The 21478-nt window shown below is 35.2% G+C and overlaps 1 protein-coding gene across 1 annotated transcript in view; it reads right to left on the bottom strand.

Moving 5' to 3' along the window:
* FGD6 (FYVE, RhoGEF and PH domain containing 6) overlaps positions 1 to 21478 on the bottom strand; it is a 100548-nt gene that overhangs the window by 37003 nt on the left and 42067 nt on the right. Inside the window, exons 4-8 of the mRNA XM_054574695.1 lie at positions 16325 to 16392; positions 16208 to 16238; positions 4812 to 4963; positions 2776 to 2932; positions 207 to 294 (exon numbers count right to left, since the gene is read on the bottom strand). Of these exons, the coding sequence (XP_054430670.1) occupies positions 207 to 294; positions 2776 to 2932; positions 4812 to 4963; positions 16208 to 16238; positions 16325 to 16392 (496 nt within the window). The remainder of the gene's footprint in view (positions 1 to 206; positions 295 to 2775; positions 2933 to 4811; positions 4964 to 16207; positions 16239 to 16324; positions 16393 to 21478) is intronic.

Below are 21478 nucleotides of genomic sequence, written 5' to 3'. Positions count from 1 at the left end.
GATTGTAAAAGAACTTCTGAGCAAAGAGAACTAAGATGTATAAATGCCCAAAGCAGAGAATGTGCACAGGGATGACCAAAGAACTAAAAGAAGTTAGGTTCAGGCAATGTACATGCAAGGTTCTAAGCAATCTCTAAATTGACGCATTAGTTAAAGGGGTTACTGGAGAGAGAGAAAAAGAGAGGTATACTGCCGGAGATGCCCACCTGTTAGCAGCAGCCTGTACTGAGGGATCCTCTGAACTGGCTTGAGCAGGTAGTGCTTGAGGGCCAGATTAGCACAGCGTGGGCTCATCTGAAAGGAAAAGGCATCCTATGTAAACACAAGCATTGTTCTAAGAAGCAGGGGACCTAATTCAGATGCCCAGGAAGCCAAATTTTAAAGAGCCAGCAGCTCTGGAAGGGGATTCAGGGAGAAACTCCCTTTATTTCAAGAGACAGCGCTTTAGCTGCTGAGAGTGAAACCAAAGCCAATTAATTCACCACGTAGCTCACCCTCTCCCATAGGTAAGTCTTTCAAATTACTGACTCATTGGGAAAACTTGCTCACAGCCCTCTCACAGAGGTGGCGGTTGCAGTCTGCATTCTCAGCCAGTTAGAGGCTATCCTACTCAGAGGCTACCACTTAGAAGAGCCTTTGCCAATGTATTCATAGACATAGACATTTTTTCCTCAACCAGGAAAAAAAGGCATGGCCCTCAAATAAAGTGGCAGAAATAAAAGTACTGGGATTCGGATTCAAATAAAAGTCAGAGCCTATCAATACATTCATAATAACAATTGGTAGTAGTGGAGAGATTGCAGAAATTAAAGATAACCTAAAAAGCAGCCTTGCTAAACATCCTTTCTCTAATAGGCCTGCAGAACATAAAACCTTTTCTCAGATGATTAGCTATAAAAGACAGCCCCCAAATCACAATGGATATAAAAAGATTTGATACAGAACCATTTTGACTTGAACACAAGGCCATTTGATTCTGCCTTTAAAGCTCTTTTCCTCAGTATGTACAACAGTCTCTTCTGCTCATTCCTAAGCCCCACCTCCATTGTCCAACACAGGTTTTTACTGTGAGGTATCATCAAAATGGCCAAGTGAAAATGTCCCTCATCCAAAGATATTCTGCCTTTCTTATACAGTTCAAGTGGGTGGGGAACAACTTTTCCACATTTGTTCAGACTGTTTTCTCTGTTTCTAAAATGCACCTCCAGGGTCTGGTACACAAAATAATAATGAAATCATAATGATAATGCACATTAAGAAAGCATCTACCATACAAGCATCATTAACCTGACAGCTAACTTTCGCCTGTCTTATGTTTTCTTTTGCTGCCAAGGCAACAGAACAACCATTTGACCTGATTAAAACCTGGGTCAATTGTCAGTTCCATAACTATGTACATCACACTTCCGTTCTTAATAGCTTATCAGGAGAGCGGTAAAAAAAGGGAAAAAAAGACTAGGAACAATTTTAAGTTTAATTATTTGTCTTTTTTTTCAAAACGCATATGCCATTAATTTAAAATAAATTTATTTCTACACAGCCTTGTTTTTTAAAAAAATTGTACTGTCTTACAATGCTATTTGAAACCTGCAGAGTAAATTAGAAATGAGAAAGAAAAGGGAATGCTTGGTTTTCTTTTGAACTGCTTTTTGGAAAACTGTTTTTGGTAACTATTTTACAGACTAAAAATTAACACGTGATCTGGTTATTCTGTTGCCTAATGTACAAATTAGAAATCAGCAATATCTAATTTTCTAGTTTTGTGTGACTGGAATTCACAAAATTTTTAGTTTCAAAACAGGGAAATAATCACTAAAATATACAGTAATTTTACCCAAAATTAGGGGAAGGGACTTAAGTAAAATTTTAGTTAAAAATTGATTTTTAAACAATATGCCTAATATCATTTTATTACCAGTCAAATCAGGCTTGTACCTTCACAGCTTTGAGTCAAAACACAAAGCTTTGGCAATAAACATATTATTCATTTTTCTTAATGTTGACACTAAAACTGTGTTATTTATTTATCTTAAGGGAAACAAATTATATTTCCCATCCATGACTGTAGAATAATTGTTAGAAGAATAAAGGGAGGGCCCTGGCCAACCTGCTCGGTTGGCTAGTGTCATCCCGATATGCCGAGGATGCTGGTTTGATCTCTGATCAGGTCCCATATAAGAAGCAACCAATGAATGCAAAATTAAGTGGAACAACAAATCCATGTTCCTCTCTCTCTCCCTTCCTAAAGTAAATAAATAAAAATTTTAAAAAAGAATAAAAGGAAAGGTTAAGTTAAAAATAAGAAATGTTCCCTGGAGTGGCCAAATTCATGGAGACAGAAAGCAGAAAGGAGGGGGCCGAGGGCTCTGGGGAACAGATAATGGGGACTCAACTGGTGTCTAATGGGTATAGCTTCAGTTTTTCATGATGGAAACAGTTCTGGAGGTTAGTTGCATAACCAAGTGAATGTACTTAACACTACTGCATGAACCTAAAAATGGTTAAGATGGTTAAGTTTTATTTTGTGTGTATTTTACCACTAATTAAAAAATGATACTCTTTAAAATATTCCAATGTATAATAACAGATTTCCAAAACTAAGTCTTGTAGACACTGTCTGAGTTCTGTTTAATTTGTTCAATTCCCTCTTTGATTTTGAAGGGATTATATTTTAATACCCTTTTTGTTTGCAAGGTTTATTTTCAATGACTGCAAATTATTAAAACTCTAAAAGCACACAAAGAAGAGCTCAACATTAGATGGTAGGAAAAATACCTCAAATTCTTTAACAACAGCAGCGAAACCTGGGTTTTTCTTGCACTGCTCATCCAGCAAAGCTATATTCTTATCAAATTCTTTTATGTATGTGGAATACATTTTTAGATATGGCCCCTTCTTTACAAAGATATCAGCAAGTCTTTGCTGTTCCGTCCTAAAGACAGAGAAGACACAAAAATATGAAGAGTCATTAATGCATATAAAACATATCCAATGAGTAGAGTCCCATATTCAAGCCATCAGCTTCTGTCTTGTCTTGTGAGACACTTTCTCAAATGCCTATTCTTCTCCATTTCCATGGCCACCATCACATCTTGCCTGGACTCAGCCAGCAAGAAGGTCTCCTGCTTCTACCGTCTTCTTCTTCTGTTCAGCCAGAAAGTCTCAAAGCATGTGTTATAGGCCTCTGTGGCACGTAGCAGAAAAACCAACTCTTTATCTGGGCTTACGAAGCCCCACAGGTGCCACTGCTCGTATTTTTCTGACCCATTTCACCCTTCTCTTCCTCTTTCTCATTACTCTCCAACCACACTGGCCTTCATATTCCTTTGACATACAGAGTCCATGAACACTTTAAAAACTTTTATAATGGTTCCACATACCTGAAAATATAGACCCCAGGCTAGCTGCTCCTTTTTGTTCCGATGTAAGTTTCAACTCTCTGCCTTCTTTTAGAGGGCCTTTGGCCACACAATCTTCATTCACTAATACATGTTTCTATTTTATGTATATGCAGATCAGAAACTGCTTCTAATTTTTTTTGTAGATTTGTCTGGTGCTTTCCCCATCAAAATGTCTGCTCCGTAAGAGCAAGAGGCTTGTATGTTTTGTGTGCTGTGATGTGCGTAGCATTCTTAGAGTGTTGACTAGCACACAGTAGGTGTTCAAAACTTGTTGAATGCAGATTTTATTGTTATTAAAAGCCAATGTAAAAATAAATGTTATTTTAGAAAGTCTACTAAAAACAAAGACTATGTCTTGATTAAAAGACACCTAAAAAAATATTTTATTAAGTAGAAAATATTTTATCCAAGGATTAGAAAAGTTTTGTTAGTAATAAATATAGCTTTTACCATAATTTTTGTTTTAGTTGTACCTTAAGTTAGTCTGTCTCTTAGGAATGCTTAATATTTTAACAAAGAACATCTATAAATCTAAATTTGAGGAAACTTCAGTGCAAGCAAAAAATATATTTAAGCCTCTACTTGCATAAATGTACATATTGAAGTCACTGAAGATTATTTTTAAGAAAAATTTTCTAAGAATGATGAGGTATGTATTTATAAGGAGCTACTTATAAATATATTTTATTTCTACCATGACTTTAAAAACTACCTTTTAGTCATTTCTCAGTCCTTAACTCTGAATTATTTTGTATTTAAACTGCAGCTAGGTATTAATTGCTTCTCTAGCATATTTTCTCAACAAGCAGAGACATGATATTTCCAAAACAGGCAGTGATATCTTTCTGGATCATATATAAGACAATTTAGAGGGAAGTTATGATCATGAAAATATGTGATACTGTTTTGTTACTCAAATCATTTTGGTTTCTCTATGGACTTCAACAATAAATTTGATCCTCTAAACCAAACTTTGTACATATTTCCAAAGCTGTCACTGAAATTTCTCCTTACTGGCTACATCGCATGAAAGCTGTAAACATTTTGGTGTCCTTTACCTGTTCTGAAATCTACAGCATCTACAATAATGTCAGATGTAAATTTTCTAGACCAATCAAACAAATCATCAAGTAATCTCAGTGAATGGCCTCTTTTCCAAAATTAAAGGGAGTTTCATGACTTGAAGCTCCAGAAAAGAAAGATGAAACTATACACATTTTTTCCAATGTGAAAATATCAACTACACTCCATCTCGAAAATCTTTTTTTCTTTTCTCTTCATTGTTCAGTCTCAAAAATCTTGATTTTTGTTACTTATAAAAAGTTAAATTGGCTGATTACGGGTCCTTCTTCATTATGGCTTCATCTAAAATTGGAAACCTTGGGGGAAAGTTGGTTAGTACATTTTTACCAGTTCAACATTCTTTCCTCCAGTTCCTTCAAGAGATCCCGGTTCAGCTCATACAGCTGGGGTAAGTAGTACAGGATCTGATTTAGGATCCGGTCCTCAATCACTGGTTTCCCAAGCTGTCTGGAAGCATGGGCTACAGCATCCCGGAAATCCTATTACAGTTCAGAGAAGGAAAAACAATATACTTACACATATAAGCTGATAAAAACTCCTTTTCCTAGTCACCATATATCCTAAAACAACATAATTTAAAAAACTGTGCTCCCCTCGTAGAATTAAAAGTTGAAAAGTATCCACTTCCTTCTGTCCCACTTACCTAGACAGAAACATTTTTTTAAAAATACAGAGTACTTGGGGTAGATAATTGGTTTTAAAGCAGAGTGCATGACGTTGCTCTTAAATCTTTGATTTGATCTCCAAACTTAGCAATTATACTAAGGGCAAGTCTAGGTAAGATAGCGTGTTGCAACTCTAAGTAGTCTAAAATTATTCCAATACTGCAATATGAACAAAATCTATTTATTTTCAAAGTCCTCAGGAAATCTTAACTAATTTTATTCTGGGAGAATCCCTTTGTCAACTTTCAGCAATCATTTCCCAAAAGCCAAAGCATTCTAGGCGAGGCATGTGCAGGGTGGCACATTCTTGATAATCTGAGAATACTGGATCTAAGCCCTCACTCCTGACTTACTGTTTCCATCAGCTGGCTTACTTTCCTCATACTTTTCATTATTAAAAATAAAGCCAAATAATAATGCATTTCATCTGTACCAAAGTCATTTGAACAAAATGATTTTCTTGCAGAAAGTTTTCATTTTATTAGACATTTTTCGTTCACTAGTTAAAGAAAAATTAAGCTGTCCAAAATAGTATATAAGAGGGAAATCTAAGTATGGTTAAGGCAAAAAAATAAAGTTTCTAAAGAAAACCAGTGATGGTTTCTTACCAACGAATATAACGCTGTTATTTCTAGGTTGCTTTTGTTTCTGTTTTCAGGGAAGGAAGGACAATATGCCCAGCTCAAAAAACGCTTTCTCTTCAGAGTCTTTTTCAGCTAGGGATGCCCACAAGACCCATTTAACTCTAGTTACTAAGATATAGATGAAAAATTCTGAGAATGCCCTCAGGAAAACTTGTTCATGACTATAATCAATAATTATTTTTACCTTCTAAATTCTGTCATATTTAGAATTATAGATAATCTGTTAAATTGAGAAGTACTTCGTCTAGGTGTAAAATGTGTATCAGCTAGCAGATAACCTTTAGAATTTGAAGTCTGGCTTTGTTGTCACCATTGTTTAGTTTCTATGTGTGTGTATATATATATATATAGTTTACATCCAAATTTAAGGTTGATTTTCTTCTTTGAAAGATTTTTTTGGGGGGGGGAAATCACAAAGTAGTAGACAAAAGTCATTTTCTGGTGTTGCTCATTAATATTTTGTATTTTTTTATTTTTTTCTATTTACCTTTAGACCTCTTTCACCCATTTCTCCCTCTTATCTGTTAAATGGGTTGTTAAACTTTAATTACCGTATTTTGCTCTGTATAATACAATCCTATGTATAATGTGTACCCACGTTTTTGGCCCAGACTTTCAGGAAAAAAATCTCTCATTTTAATTTTTTAATCCAATTATTGATTTATTTATATGTAGAAACAAAACTGATTATTGCATTCCAGGGTATTATTTTGCATGTGGATGTCATTATTGTTTTCTAGAGTTACACTTTTAATACATAAGCATAAATAAAAGAATTAAAAACATTTTTATAGATATGGAATTAGTACTACCCATGCATAATGCACATCCTTATTTCCCCCTCAAAAATTTGGGCAAAACTGTGTGCATTATACATGACAAAATATGGTAGATATTGCACCTAAAGCTTCTTACAATATATTTGGTACACAGAATCAACAGAGCATTTTAACTCTGAACCTTAAAATCTCCCCTCCCTCTATTCAACCTTCTCATTAATTCACCAAGATTTGCACTTTTAACAAATAAAATTTTTTTCTTCACATACTCTTTTTCATCAGTTTTCCCCTAGAAGACTATTTATACCCTGTTTTAAGGCAGGTCCACACCACCCCACCCTGTCATTCCAAAGATTTAGAATGGGTGGGGTAGGAGACTGGTGTTTGTCTAGATTTCAGTATCCCTGGAGGGCTGGCCTCAAGATATAAGTAAAACAATAGTGGAATCTGTTCCACATCCCTGAGGATGAAAAAATAAAAATTGTTCCTTAGAAACAATAGGTTTAATTAAAACATTTAAAGTAATGGTTGAGTAAAACAGACTCTCTCTACCAGGCTTTATTTTTCCTTTACTTTATTTCCAACTGCTTGCTTCAGAGATTCACTGGCTATTTTAGACAAGTAAAATCCTTTTGCTCAACAAATGGGGAGAAAAAACCCTTAACTCCTACCTTAGTACTGGGACTAACTCTGTCCAATAGTCTCATTAGCCCAAAGGAAACATCTACTTAGACCAGTAACTAAAAGACTTTTACAATGAATTACTGTAATATAAAGTAACTCATTAAGTTATATAAACCCCAATCCAGAAAACCACACAAAACATCTCCAGAAATTAAATGGATATGGGCCAAAGTCCACCTCCCAACAGCTTGTTTCTATCAGCACACACACTTATTAAGAGAAATAAGGCTACTTAACACTTTTGAAAGTCATTAGATTTTTCCATCATGCAGAACAATAGAATATATTTATATATGAGGAATAACTTCCTCTATTGGAAATGTATTCAAAGCATAACAGTTAAACATCTTCTATAGTATTTTTTTTTTACCAGTTTAATGAATAATATAATTTAGACACAAGTTCCTTGTTCAACAAAGCAATAAGCACTGGCTTTTTTTCCTAGAATAAATGATGAATATGTTTGTCCTTTGGCAGCAGGATGACTTTTATTTTCCAGTTGGAAGGTATTTCCTCAGTCATGACAGCAACAGTAGACATTAGCCGCTAGTAGATTAAGGGCCCTGTGTGACACAGCTTTTGTCAGATTCTGCATTCCACATGTCTGCCACCATTGCCAAAAAGGAAACTTGTTTATTTAAGACACATTCAACAGAGACCAGCCAAATCCACATGGGTTGATCAGTGAGAGCGCTACCTCTACTTGGAGGCCCCTGTGGCATTACCAGGCAGAACGCTCCTTTTTCCAGGACTACTGGATGGCGTCGGCAGCTGCGGGTAAACTAATGGGCCATCATGCCTCTAAAAGAACTATGAATAGCATGCCAGAATTAAAACAGAAATTTAACAATTAAAAGAGCAAAAGATGTATATTTAACAAAAACTAAAGGGATTTAGAGTGTTTATATCCAGCTATCTTGGAAATTATCCCTAAGACTCAAAAAAGTTACATTTTCTAAGCGAGCAGTACAAGGGCAATCGCTGGTTTTCATGGCACCTTTTTGAAAATGGAAAAGGGCACGGTACCCCCCACTGCAGGCCAATCCACCACCAAAGGCTCTACTCGCAATTCATGGCCTTCATAACCACACACGGCAGCCCTGGCTCCAATCTTACTCCCTCATCTCTTGGACCACTATGGTCCCAGTGCCAGGTGTTCACACAGGAATGACACACAGAATTTTAAACTTTTCGACTCTTCATGAACCTCAACCATTTCTAGAACTGGTGCCACATCTTTTTCTTTCTTTCTTTTTTTTTTTTAATAAAAAGGATGATTACAACATATGTCTGGTTATTTTTCTAAATGCTAACATCCAGGATAATTTAGGGAAGTGTGATGGCACTTAGGAGCCAGAAGCAAAGCTATTTTGGGAGAAAAGAATCTAAATTCACCAACACCTCCTTGACTAAATCAGTGAGGATGCAAGACCACACGTCTAGCACTTCAAAAATTAGATCCAGAATATACTTTTCACACTGAAAAAGCTGGGTAATTAAAATAAAATGGGTGGGGGGAGTTAAAGAGTGTGAAACTGTCAGGCAATAGAAATTACTGAACGTCAACTATATAACTGCAGTCTATTCTTCTCACATAAAGCCCACCAAATCACCTACACTCTAGTTTGTGGGCACAATAACCAAATTCTGCTCAATTTGGAATTTTTATTTTATTTTTAAAGAGATTTTACTTATTTATTTTTAGAGAGAGTGGAAGGCAGGAGAAAGTAAGGGAGAGAAACATCAATGTAGGAAACATTGATATGAGAGAGTAACATTGATCAGTTGCTCTTGTATGTGCCCTGACTGGGGGACCAAACCCACAATCCAGGCATGTGCCCTGACTGGGAATCGAACCAGTGACCTTTGCTTTGTGGGACAATGCCCAAAAAACTGAACCAGACCAGTAGGGGCATCAATTTGGAATTTTTAGAATTAGAAATAGGCTTCTGAATTATAAGCATATCATAGTATTTTTCTTTTAAGATTTTATTTATTTTTAGAGAGAGGGGAAAGGAGGGAGAAAGAGAGAAAGAGAAACATCAATGTGTGGTTGTCTCTCACGCACCCTCTACTGGAAACCTGCCCTGCAACCCGGTGTGTGCCCTGACTAGGAATTGAACCGGCAACCCTTTGGTTCGCAGGCCAACACACAATCCACTGAGCCATGCCAGCCAGGGCACAAATAAGAACCAGATCAACTTTAAAAACCTCAGTTCCTTTGAGGTATGAACAAACTAGCTTTGCCAGCTCTGATCATGTGGGTAAAACCTAAGCAAAAATCAATGCAAATAAAATCAAGTATGAACATCTAAGGCAATGAAGCACAAAACAGATGGCCTTGTTTCTCGGGTCAGGCTTTATATCTCCAGTGTCAAAGAGAAGTGAGTGACTTAATTACCAGCTGTCCTGACTGGGCTTCCTGACCTTAGGGCATTACTTAACTACTGCTACTATACAATGAATTACAAAGACCAAATGGACATACGGACAGACAGGGAGCTCTGCAGGGCTCCCTGCCTTCATCAAGGGCATTAAAAATCACTTCATATTAAGCAAAAGCAAAGCAGCTGCTAAGGTCAAAGAGCTTTCATAAATATGCAGAAATGAGTATGAAACTATGAAATAAAAGCGGAGGGGGAAAGTCCCCATATTAACAATTTGACTTTGTTTTAAAATAAAAATATTTGCCCAATAAAACTATTTCTGCCTCTCTGTATCCTCAGACCTAGTGATACCGTGCACAATCACCAGTGCAAAATTGTATAAAACATGACAGAAACCAATCCTTTACCTCAAGTCTCCAACCCCCTTAATAACATTAACAAGGTATCATCATAATATATTTTAAATGACCAATATTTACCTTCATTCTCATCTTTAGAAGATGAAAAACTAGAATTTCTTTGGTTTGCTAGGCCAATTGAAAGAATTCTAAAATGAAAGACATACTATACCCAATCCAGCATGGTAGAGATTTCAAGAAACAATTTTTAACCCATTTCTGAACAACCCACTAAGTACAAGGGCTGAGAGAGGCCTGAGTTAAAGTCTAGCTTTGCCATTCAGTAGTGGATTACTTTTGGAAGTTAGCTTACTTTCTTCATTTAAAAATAAAAATAAGATCTATATGACAGGGTTGTTATGAGGGTTAAAATAGATAATTTACATAACCTAACATGTTGAAAAGCACATAGAGAGTACTCAATAGAAGGCCATTTTTTTTAATGAAAAGATTTGGCTAATTTAAATGAATACATGAACATCATTTAAGACCCACAAGTTCCTGAAAGCTGAGAAAGAGAGCTCTGAAACAGTGGCTTATAAAGTGAAGGAAATACCAAACCAAGGCGGGGAAAACAAACATCTCAGCAGCAAGACAAAAGTGCTCTTAACAATGAACTTCATTCAGTGAAGGACAGTCCTCTCTTGAAGGAAGCAGCTCAAAAGAGAAGGTTTCAAAGCCATGTCAGTAGAAGCTGAAGGAGGATTCTTTATAGCTAAAGAATAAATGATAATTAAATGGTTCACAAGACTCAAAAATAGGGTGTATTCAGTAGAATAGGGTGATTTTAAGATGGGAAAAACTAGAGAGTTCAATGAAGAAGACTTCTATTAATTCTTTTTATAATGTGTTTTTTAAAAGATATATTCTATTTACTAATACACATCTGGATGTCTGAGAAGCTTTGCCTCCAACTCTATGGACTTACTGAGAGCCTCTCAAGTTTTCAAGGTAATGTATCCCCCAACCTAAAGAAATTAGTGTAACACATATGCTTCGTTACCAGCACCACCTATTACTTAAACAATCCATCTTTGTCCAAAAGACCTCAAAGCCTCTGTTTATTCCCTTTTAAAATATTTGTTAAATCATGCTATTTGGGCATTTATGAAATAAATTTAAAGAGATGTTTATTAAATCAGTCTCCCACCAAAGAACAAATAAAATAACAAAAACAAAAACAAGAAACATTGTATTAATTTTGTATTTAATTATATTAGATGTCTAAGGTTTTTTATCCTTAAAATGTCCATTTATATGCAATATAATAGCAACCTCTAGATTGGACAGCATCTGCCACTAAAGGGGAAAACAAATATAATTAGAGTTTTACCAAACCAACTATTATTCATCAATTTTCTATCATTCTTTCAACATATTAATTTATTGGGGTAACAATAAACAGGGCAGATAAAAATCCCTGCCTTAATGGACCTTGTTGCCTAGTGGAGAAAGAAACCTAGTAGTTTATATTTCATGAACAAAGTCTATTTTCACTGATTTGATTAAAAGCTTACTTGATAATATCAAAAGTAAATAGTATGGATTTAAACTTATATAAATAAATTTAAATTGAAGGCTCTCTACTTACCCTGCAGCTAAAACTAATTAAGTACTTTCCATTTATTTTGCAGGAACTAATTTAATCATCACACCGACCTTATTTATTATTCATATTTTCCAGAAGAAGAAACCAACGCTTGACTAATTTGTCTAAAAGCACATAGTGGCAGAGGCAGAATTCTTAACCACTAATCAATTAGTCACATTCATTCATTCACTCAACACACATTTATTGAGGGCCTTCAAGTGAAGAATAATGGTAGATGTGAAAAATATATGATCCCTACCTTCAGCTAGCATGTATTTTAGTAAAGGAAACTAAAAATAAACAAGTAAACAAATATGCATATTATATTAATTGCCAAGAAGAAAACAAACAAGGGAGGTTAAAGAGAAAAAGAGAGTCAAAGAAGAGTTCTCTGAGGAGGTCACATTAAACCCAGACTGGAAGAATAAAGAAAGAACTTGGTATGATCAAAATGAAGGAAGAACATTATAGGAAACAGCATTAGCAAAAGCTCTGAGTAGGAATAACCATACGCACTAAACTAAAAACTGAGGAGGCAAGTATGGCCAGAACATGGTCAATGAGTGAGAGAATGCAATGTCTCATCTCCTTACCAGAGGCCAAACCACATAGCACCTTATATGATGGGCCACAATTCACTGTCCAAACCAGATCATTCTGACAGTGAAAAGAAGTTCTATTAATAATATTATGCCAAGACAATAACCAGGACTGTCAAATGCAGACAAGGACACATGGTTGTCCTACTTATAGATCTTGATAAGTAGCTTGGACTTCATTTTTAATGCAATGGGAATCATTGAAAGGATTCTAAGCAGGGGCATGACATGCTCTAATATATATTTTAAGAAAATAACAAAATTTTATAAGGAAAAAAATCATATAAGGAACAGATTGGAAGGGAGGCAAGAATGGAAATATTATAGGAAGCCCAATTAGGAGGCTGGTATGGTTGTCCAAGTTAGAGATAAGTTGGTGACAGTAAAGAGGAAGCAGAATCAACGGGTTTGCTATGGGTTGGCTGAGAAGTGAGTGTGATGGAGAAAGGAAAAACAGGTTCTAGTTTTCTGACTTTTGCAGCTTTATGGATGGCACTACCATTTTGAAAAGGGAAAGACTGACTTTTAGGAATCATCTCCCTCTTTGGACTCATTAGGGTGTTCACTTAGAGATAATATGCACATTTGACCTTTAAAAAAAAAAATCCAGTTCAAAGTCCAGGAGCTCATGATACATACTGCAGAGTATCTACCACATAGAACATTAATTGTGAAGTCTTGCCACTGCCTCTGCAGGCGCAGTTTTTTCCCCACAGATATCAGATAGATGAGCCAGAGGCCTCAACTGAGTACACTGGCTCTTACAATTTTAAGTATATTTTAAATTGTGTGCCCTCTACCTGAGTCAATTTTCTTCCAATGTAATAATTTAGATGATGTGATTCATTAGCTTAGATTTTAAATTTTTTGAGCTATTTCACCTAATTATTTACCAAATTCTACATTAAAAAAGTGTTAGTATACTACAGTGATATATTAAAAATGTTTAATATTGGACAATGAAGATATTGAATGTTTCTGTCATCCCAAAAAGATCTATTAATGCTATTCTAGTCTCTAAATATAAAAATCTATTCATAGGAAATTATGTATAACTGAAGCAATTGCTTCTCCCAAGCCAGTTGGATAGCTGGTTGATTTCCAAAAGATACCCACTGGATTATCTAAAGCATGTTACTTATATATTTTAAATCAGTCAGTTTTCTATCATGTAGCAGAAGTTAATTCATTTAGATGAAATCAGACAGCAGCAGTACTATGGATTAAAGGGTCCCTGTGCTACCTTTGTGGGGTACTTTTGGTAGAGGAGTAAATATGAGCTTTAATAGCATAGTGAGGGATATTGAAATAGAGCAAGATACTCTTGGCTTCACTCGCATTATCCTGGTAACAAGCCCCTCCTAGTAATGGCTCATACCTGGTTAATGCCCTGTGCTTAAGACACCCATTAGAGTAGGGTTCTGCTGAGTTAATGTTTGCACATACCAGACAGGATATTAACATGAGGTCGACAGAGGATGTATTCTCACTCTGGCATTAGAGGCTTAGAAGGTTTTGAAAATGTACGAGTTAAGGTGGGTCTGTTCAATATCCACTGGGAAGAACCAAAGGCCATTTATGAGATCAGATCTGAAGTTACTTGAGAAATTTCATTTTTACAGGGTTTATGATTTGTTCCAAAAATATAGATGTAACAACAGAACATATATTTTTAAATAACCAAATAAATAAACCAGTAAAGCTTTTAATTTCTTCCCTGCCTACTAGAATCAAAACTTCCTTCATTAAAATGAAATTTTAGTATTAAAAAAGCACTAAAATACTTAATACTTAAGCACTTTACTACTTTTCTAGTATTAAAAAAAAGTGAAAAGTCAACTGAGCAGTAATAGAATAAATGTTTCCCATTCATTGATGCTCTTAAAAGGGAAGACAGAGGAGGAGATGGTAATGATTGAAAGGCAATTTGAGAATCTGCCATATATGGGGGTGCAATATGAAGCTCTTTCACATATCTTAGTCCATTGATTCTCACAGCCTGAGAGATGGGTATTTTTGTCCCCATTTACCCATAGGAAAGCAAGACTCAAAAGGTTAAACTACTTTCTAAAATTCACATAGCTGGTGATACACAGAATCTACCAAATCAATGATCCTCAAAGTATGGTCCTCAAATTGTTATTGGTCTGCAAAGATATTAGTCAGAAAGTGAGAATAAAGAATCAACACCTTTTATGTCAGTTTGACATGGCTATGACGTTTTTAATGTATTTTACAAAAGTTTTGGTCCACCATGGGTTGGACCTTTTAAAATCCAGTCCCTCATCACAACGGTGCGAGAAGCACTGCACTAGACTCTAAGCACTATGAGGGCAGGGACTCCGTTGTTCACAGCACAATCTTCAACGCCTGTTCTATGCAAGACCAGCTGAAATAGTGCACTGAATTGCAAACTCAAGTCTTTTCTGACTCCATAGAACTTTTTGCCTCTATTAACAATAGAGCTTATGAATTAACTTGTAGATGCTTAAAATTTCCTTGGAGATGTCCTATTTTTAAACATGTCTAACAGAAAATATGTCAAGTGAATACAGTATGTTCATCCTAGAGATATGTTCTGAGTTTTCCAGGAAATAGCAGTTTAGCTTCCCCTCACCCCCATAATTGCTTATACAGTGGAGAGGTTTAGGGCACAAGAGTGCATGTACATGGAATTTACTTTGAAAAGCCATTTATTTATCAAGCTTATTATTATTTATTTGAAATGACATTATGGTTGAAGCTTTACAAATGTATCTGGGTGACCAAATATTGTTATAATTTATTTTAATGAATTATAAAAGAGAACTTACCAATATAATCAAGAGTTCTGTGTGAAACTATTCACAGGGAAATAATTTCACAAAACAAATTAGTATTACAAGAATTATTTTAGAAAATGTTTCTATGCTGGGGGAAAGGGGGTATAGGGAACTAAATGGTAATGGAAAAAAATATACAATAAAGATTAAATTTAAAAAAAAAAAGAAAATATTTCCAAAGCTAGAGATTTTTCACACACAAATTAGGCCTCCATGTTTCTGTTGTACCAAGTATAGAGCACAAAGGGAGTCATTTAGCAAATGTGAATCACCCTTAAGTGAAACCCGCATTTCATGTTCATGTGTACCTATTAAAAGGAAAACTGAAAATAATGATATGTTTTGAAAATAATGATAACCCTAACCCTAACCAAAATAATGGTATATGAACCACCATTTCTGAGCAATTAAGTTTAAGATGATGTTAATAATTACACCAGCTAAGTAAAATTTCACTTCAATTTTTTTTTTTCATTGTTTCCTCTACCTTATCCCTTTCTTCTGTTAAGTTTTACTGTCTTGCCAAAATACAATTGGAATAAAGAAATACTAAAAGCACTTTAGCTGCCAATGGGTAATGAAACTTGTAAAAACTTGCAGGTACAAAGGAGTGCCTAAGAAAAATGAATATGTAGCCAGACATAGTTGTTCCCCAACAGGTTCGTTCAAGTTGACAATTATAAAAACTGAAAATAGAACTGTAAAAAGTCAGTTGTAAAAATGTCTATTTTAATTCTCTTTCTATGAGCTTATTCAAGTAGAAGAACAGAATTGAACACTGATCATATACTTTATATATTGTGAATACAAAATTCTCCCGATAGCAGACTTCTGCAAATGTCCAAAAAGAAATATCACTTGAAAAACTCTTTATTTTGAAGACAGAAAGTTCAAAAACTTTGGAGACACAGATAAAAAGGCTCTCTATTTTTCAGAAATCATCTGGATATAGCACACATATATGAAACACATACATTTAAAAAAACTTCTATATTCACATATCTGTGAATTTAAAAATATAATCATGTATTAGAAAGCACATACATATATATATTAATTTAACTATATTTAAGTTATGTTGAAATGTTGGTGGCTAGGAAAAGATGGAAAAGAGGATAGTCTTAGACTTCAAGAAAATATTATTAGATACTTACAATATGCAAAAGTTTTAACACATCCACAAACCTGTAAAAAAACAGCAATGAAAGATACGTTTTAAATGAGTCAATGGGAAAACAAACAGTCTTCAGAATTATAAACTAGATACCTACACTTTCTCTGAGCTCATGATCTCCTTGGCAATATAATGGGCTTTACTTTTTATTCCAGTATCTTCATCCTGTGGATAAGAGTGCATTAAGAAAGCATGAATTTATAAAAGGATACTGAAGATCAGCTTTGAGCTAAACAGATGTAAATTCAGCTCTGATACAAGTTTTAGATTAGAACACATTTCATATTATAATATCTCAAATGACAAATATGGCGAATTAGATGTGATTATTAAACCATGATACAGAAGAAGCTGAGGGAAATAGGTAATCCTCTATCATCATCAGCACTGGATTGACGGACTTCTCCAAGAAGACCCAGAGCCTTGGTGGAGCGTAGCCATCAGTGGTTAAAACAGAAAGTCACATTCTGCAACCCCTACAGATATCACATGAACATTCTTCTCAGGATACACACAAATAATGTAAGATTAGTGAATACTCAACAGGAATTTATAAGAGCACTTTACCCCAAGTAAAGCCATGAAGTCACACACCTTAAGTGCAGTCTGAAAAGGGCTCTTTTTCTACCGATCGCATGCCAACATTTCGGCCACAGGCCCTTTTCAATTTACTTAAAATTCCTTTTGGAAATATTCTCTTTCAAGTCAGATTAATCTAAAGAGCTGAAATGAAATTCTTTGAATACATACTGCTTTGTGTGTAAATTATATACTTTAACAGTAAGAAGTGAATATTCACTTCAGGGGAAAAGAGGCGATTAGGAAGGAGGTCTCAATATTTAGGGACTTAGAGACTTATTTTCATTTAAAAGCTGATAGAGCTGGCTTTGACTTTTGGTCATTGGAGAAAAAGAGTTTCTCGTCATTTCTATGCTGGTGAAAGGTCTGCACACTGCAATTCCACAGTGGAGGGCAAGAGAGAGTAAACAAGAAACAAGCAATTCATAACATTTTTGATATTACCCCTAAGGTGAAAATTATGACTCTGGTCATTAAAAGGAAAGTGTGCTGACATTTCTATTGAAATGTCAGATCTGGTTTTAGAAGTAGAGACCTCTTTGCATTCATGTCCGCATTGGCAATACCAGGACCCAGTTATTCTGTGCTGCCCAAAGTGTGGTTGAACAAGGTTAACATCACAGTAAAGATAAAAAGTGGCCATGACAGTCAAGTAGTCAGCCACTAACAAGAGGACATAGAAAAAAAAAATAGTAGTGACTTCTCATTATTTGAAAAAAAAAAAAAAAAAACTGGTAGTGAAAGTGGTCTTCTTTTCTAAACTGAAATGATAAACCATCCTAGCTCATCTGTTTTTCTGAGCATCACTGTGATGGGTGAAAAGACTGCCTGAGTTCCTTATTTGGAAAAACAAGTTGTTTTTACCTGCTTCCAGAATTTCAGTATTAAAACCAAGGTATAAAAATAAATGCAGTTTAACAATGAATGAAATGCTTCTGGAAATTACATTTTAGTGATGTTTTTAAGTGTGTCTGCTGATGTTCTGTACATACATTAAAACCCTTTTTATTAACTTCCTTAAAGCACTGGTGACATTCAGATGAATAAACACAAAGAAGATTCTTCAAGGTTTTATAGCATTTAGATTCTATAAATTTAAATTCTTTGATTACAGTAATTTATAGTCATAAGAAGTCAGCCAGTTATAGTAAATATAAGGGAGACCTTTATTTTTATTTATTTAGTTATTTTTATTGATTGATTTTAGAGAAAGAGGGGAAGGGAGGAGAGAGAGACAGATAGACATTGATTTGTTGTTCCATTTATTTATGTATCCCTTGGCTGATTATTGTATGTGCCCAGACCAGGGATTGAACCCACAACCTTGGCATATGGGGACAATGCTCCATCCAACTGAGATACCTGGCCAAGGTGAGCCTTTGAATTTTAGGTCCAGTTTTTACTACAATGAAAGCCAGTGGATCATAAGTGTTAACTGAAGTCACAGAAGTGAATGAGGTCAAACATAAGGAATATATAAAGTGAGAACTGGATCACAATCAGAATCCCAAAAACTGGGATTTGCCAAGATTCAAAGCTGATTCTTAGTATAGTTTGGAAGAGAACCCATATTTTCCAATACATAATCTAGAAATTCTTCTATTATGCCTCAAGAGAAGCCATATTTGTCATCTCAACTTTTCAGTTAATGAAAGTGCTCACTTGAATTACAATGCATTTCAAAGCACACTGCCTGGGAAATAACTGCATGTCCCAGAAGAAGTACACTGCTGTGGAAGTTGAAATATTAGCCACAAATGAAATCACTTTGTCAAGATCATAATATAAGTCAGATAAACTCCAACACAGAGCTTTTGACCCAAAAACCAGTTTTATGCTCCTATCTTTTGATGACAACCTAGCCTTGCAAATTCTGAAATGTGTTCTCCTCTTTATATTTGTTCACTGCATATAAAGTTCAGTGAAGTTTATCTGTTAATTTTTAATAGAATTTTTAAAAGGTCTCTGCTAGGCAACTTAAGAGTTCCACTAAAAAGCAAAAAACTGAACTACCAGGCTTGCCTGAGCAACATCCCTTTATCGTTAAGTTATGCCAAAAATGCAGTGACACCATGACTAACCTCTAAAGGACAAAGTTGTTTTAGGTTTTCACCTTTCTCTTTATGAAGGCATATATCCTATGAGTTGTATCAAGAAAATGTGTAAAGGAAAGAGGCAGAGAGTCAATACGCAGGAAAGGTGAACAGTGGTGAACCACAATGAAGAACAATGAATTGACCCCACTTTTAAACAACCTCTGGCAACCAGTAATGTACTTTTTGCCCCTATGGATATGCCTATTCTGGGCATTTCACATAAATGAGATCATACAACATGTGATCTTTTATGACTGACTTCTTTGACTTAGCCTGTTTTTAAGGTTCATCCATGCTATAGCATGTATCAGCACATTTTTAATTACCGAGTGATATTCTACTGATCAGTTGATGGATTAATTTACCAGTAGATGGACACTTGAATTCTTTCTACTTTGAGGCTATCATGAATAATGTTCCTATGAACATTCCTGTACAGCTGATAAGTGGCAGAGCTAGGACTAAACCATGGGTCTTTGGATGCAAAATTTCATGTTTTTCTATTAGAACACAATACTGTCTTTCATGTAAACATGCTTTTAGATTCTTGGCAAAGATACAAAAAGGCAAACTTGACATGATACATATTTACTGGGTAATTTGGTATACATTTATTGGGTATATTTACCCAATATATATTTATTTGGTTATATAAAGCTTAATTTCAGATTATCTTTTTGGGTTTCTTTTTATGTAAGCCAATAATAATAGTTAAGATCTATTGAGCATTCACTTTGTGTCAGATACTATTTTAAAAAGCGTATAGTCATTTAATCATCATGACAATCTTAGAAAATAAGGACAAGTGCCCATCCTACTCTCTTCTCTTGCTACAGATAGGAAAACAAAGGCACAGAGAAATTAAGTAAATTGCTCAAGAACACAGAGCTGGTAAGTGATGAGAACCCAGGCAATCTGGCCCCAAAGACTATGTTCTTTTAAACCACTACGAAAGCAAATTACTTAAAAGAAAAACAGTCACCAGGCTATGCTTCGGTGGATCAATAGCTGCCTAGAAAGGGAGGGTTTGTCTATTATTATTGCCATTGTTGTCTCAGATGAAGAGACAGAGAGCAGGCACATCAGAGTGGCTGACAATTCTCCAGGAGGAAAATTAGTAATACGCTGGCCTCAGGTGAAAAAATATTAAATGTCCATGATTAACTGAAGAAACAATGTCATTTTAAAAACAGAAAAAGATTTAACAGAGATATTGCACATGGCACAACTGAAAACAAAAAACCAGTAATATAAATATTGGAAAGGAAGGGATAGGCAGGCACAAATACAGAGGAAGGAACCCTGTAAGTCTCCAATGACCACAAAACAAAAGAATGAACCAGGCAGTGTTATGACAGGATGTGTTGGGAAGATGCAGAACATGAAAACGTTAGAGATGAATCCTTCCTTTTTACCAGATACCAGTGAGATCCCTGGTGGAATCTGGAAATCAATTTTGGTCGCCATACTTTAAGTATAGGAAGAAATTGGAATGTGTTTGATTTGAGCATAAGAAACAAAATGAGAGAAAACAGTATTTCTTAGGAAATGAAAGACTTTGCAGTCTATTTAAAAGAGTAAAGGTTGATTTCATTACATTCCTTAGAGAGGAAGACCCTGTGAAAGCTCTTCTCCAAATTCTGCAGGGTTTGACTCCAGCCAGTCATTTACATCTCAATCAAAAACCACTTTCTTAAAGGCTTTTATCCTAAGTAGCCTTCTCCCTTTTGAGCACATCATTCTGTTTATACCCTTCAAAGCATGAAATACTCTGAAGTTCTTACATTCATGCATTCTCAGTCCCTCTTGCTCCAACAGTATGTAAGGTCTTCAAGGGCAGGGACCATGAGCTCTGCTTTATGTCTAGAACATACTGATAGTACCTGGGACTTAGTATATACTTAAATATTTGTTGAATCTACATCTGTGCAGAAACTACAAGAAAAAAAAAATGAGCTTTTAAATTACAGCAAGACAGATACCAATAAAACAAAGATGGAATTATTTGATAGTCAAAGTAAATCTCACACTGCTGAGGAGGAATGCAGTGGGGTTTGTTTAGTAACAGTCATTCATCTGTCATAGGTGTCTTAGAAATTCACCTGCCTTAAGGCCAAATAACATCTAGCTGTTATTCCCAAATCCATGATTCAACACTTTACAGCACAGAAATGAAGTCTTGCAAAGAAATAATCATTGCGTTCTTACCATGTACTGGACAGTGTTCTAAGCCTTTATGCATATCAAATCATTTAGCCCTCATAAGTCTATGACATAAGAACTATTCTGGTCTTCATAAAATGGGACCCTTCAGCCTACAAAAGGTTAAATTATTTGCCCAAGAATACCCAGATCATAGATGATACAGCTGGGATTTAAATCCAGACAATCACACAACATGTACCATTCATTTAAGGCTGAAAAGGAACTTAAAGCAAAAATATATTAAACAGAAGGTATAAGAGACTGGTAAATTATGGTATAGGAGTTAGATGACATGGATTTTCTCCATGGTTTCATATGCTTGTAAATGTTTATATATTTTCAAATTCCATCATGCTGCAACATCTCAACAC

Source organism: Pteronotus mesoamericanus, unplaced genomic scaffold (assembly GCF_021234165.1).
Source record: "Pteronotus mesoamericanus isolate MK-2021 breed Mesoamerican mustached bat unplaced genomic scaffold, CSHL_Meso_final contig_263, whole genome shotgun sequence".
NCBI classification, from domain to species: Eukaryota; Metazoa; Chordata; class Mammalia; order Chiroptera; family Mormoopidae; genus Pteronotus; species Pteronotus mesoamericanus.
The sequence above is the reverse complement of the archived record's forward strand: the minus strand, read 5'-3'. Positions and strand labels throughout refer to the sequence as shown.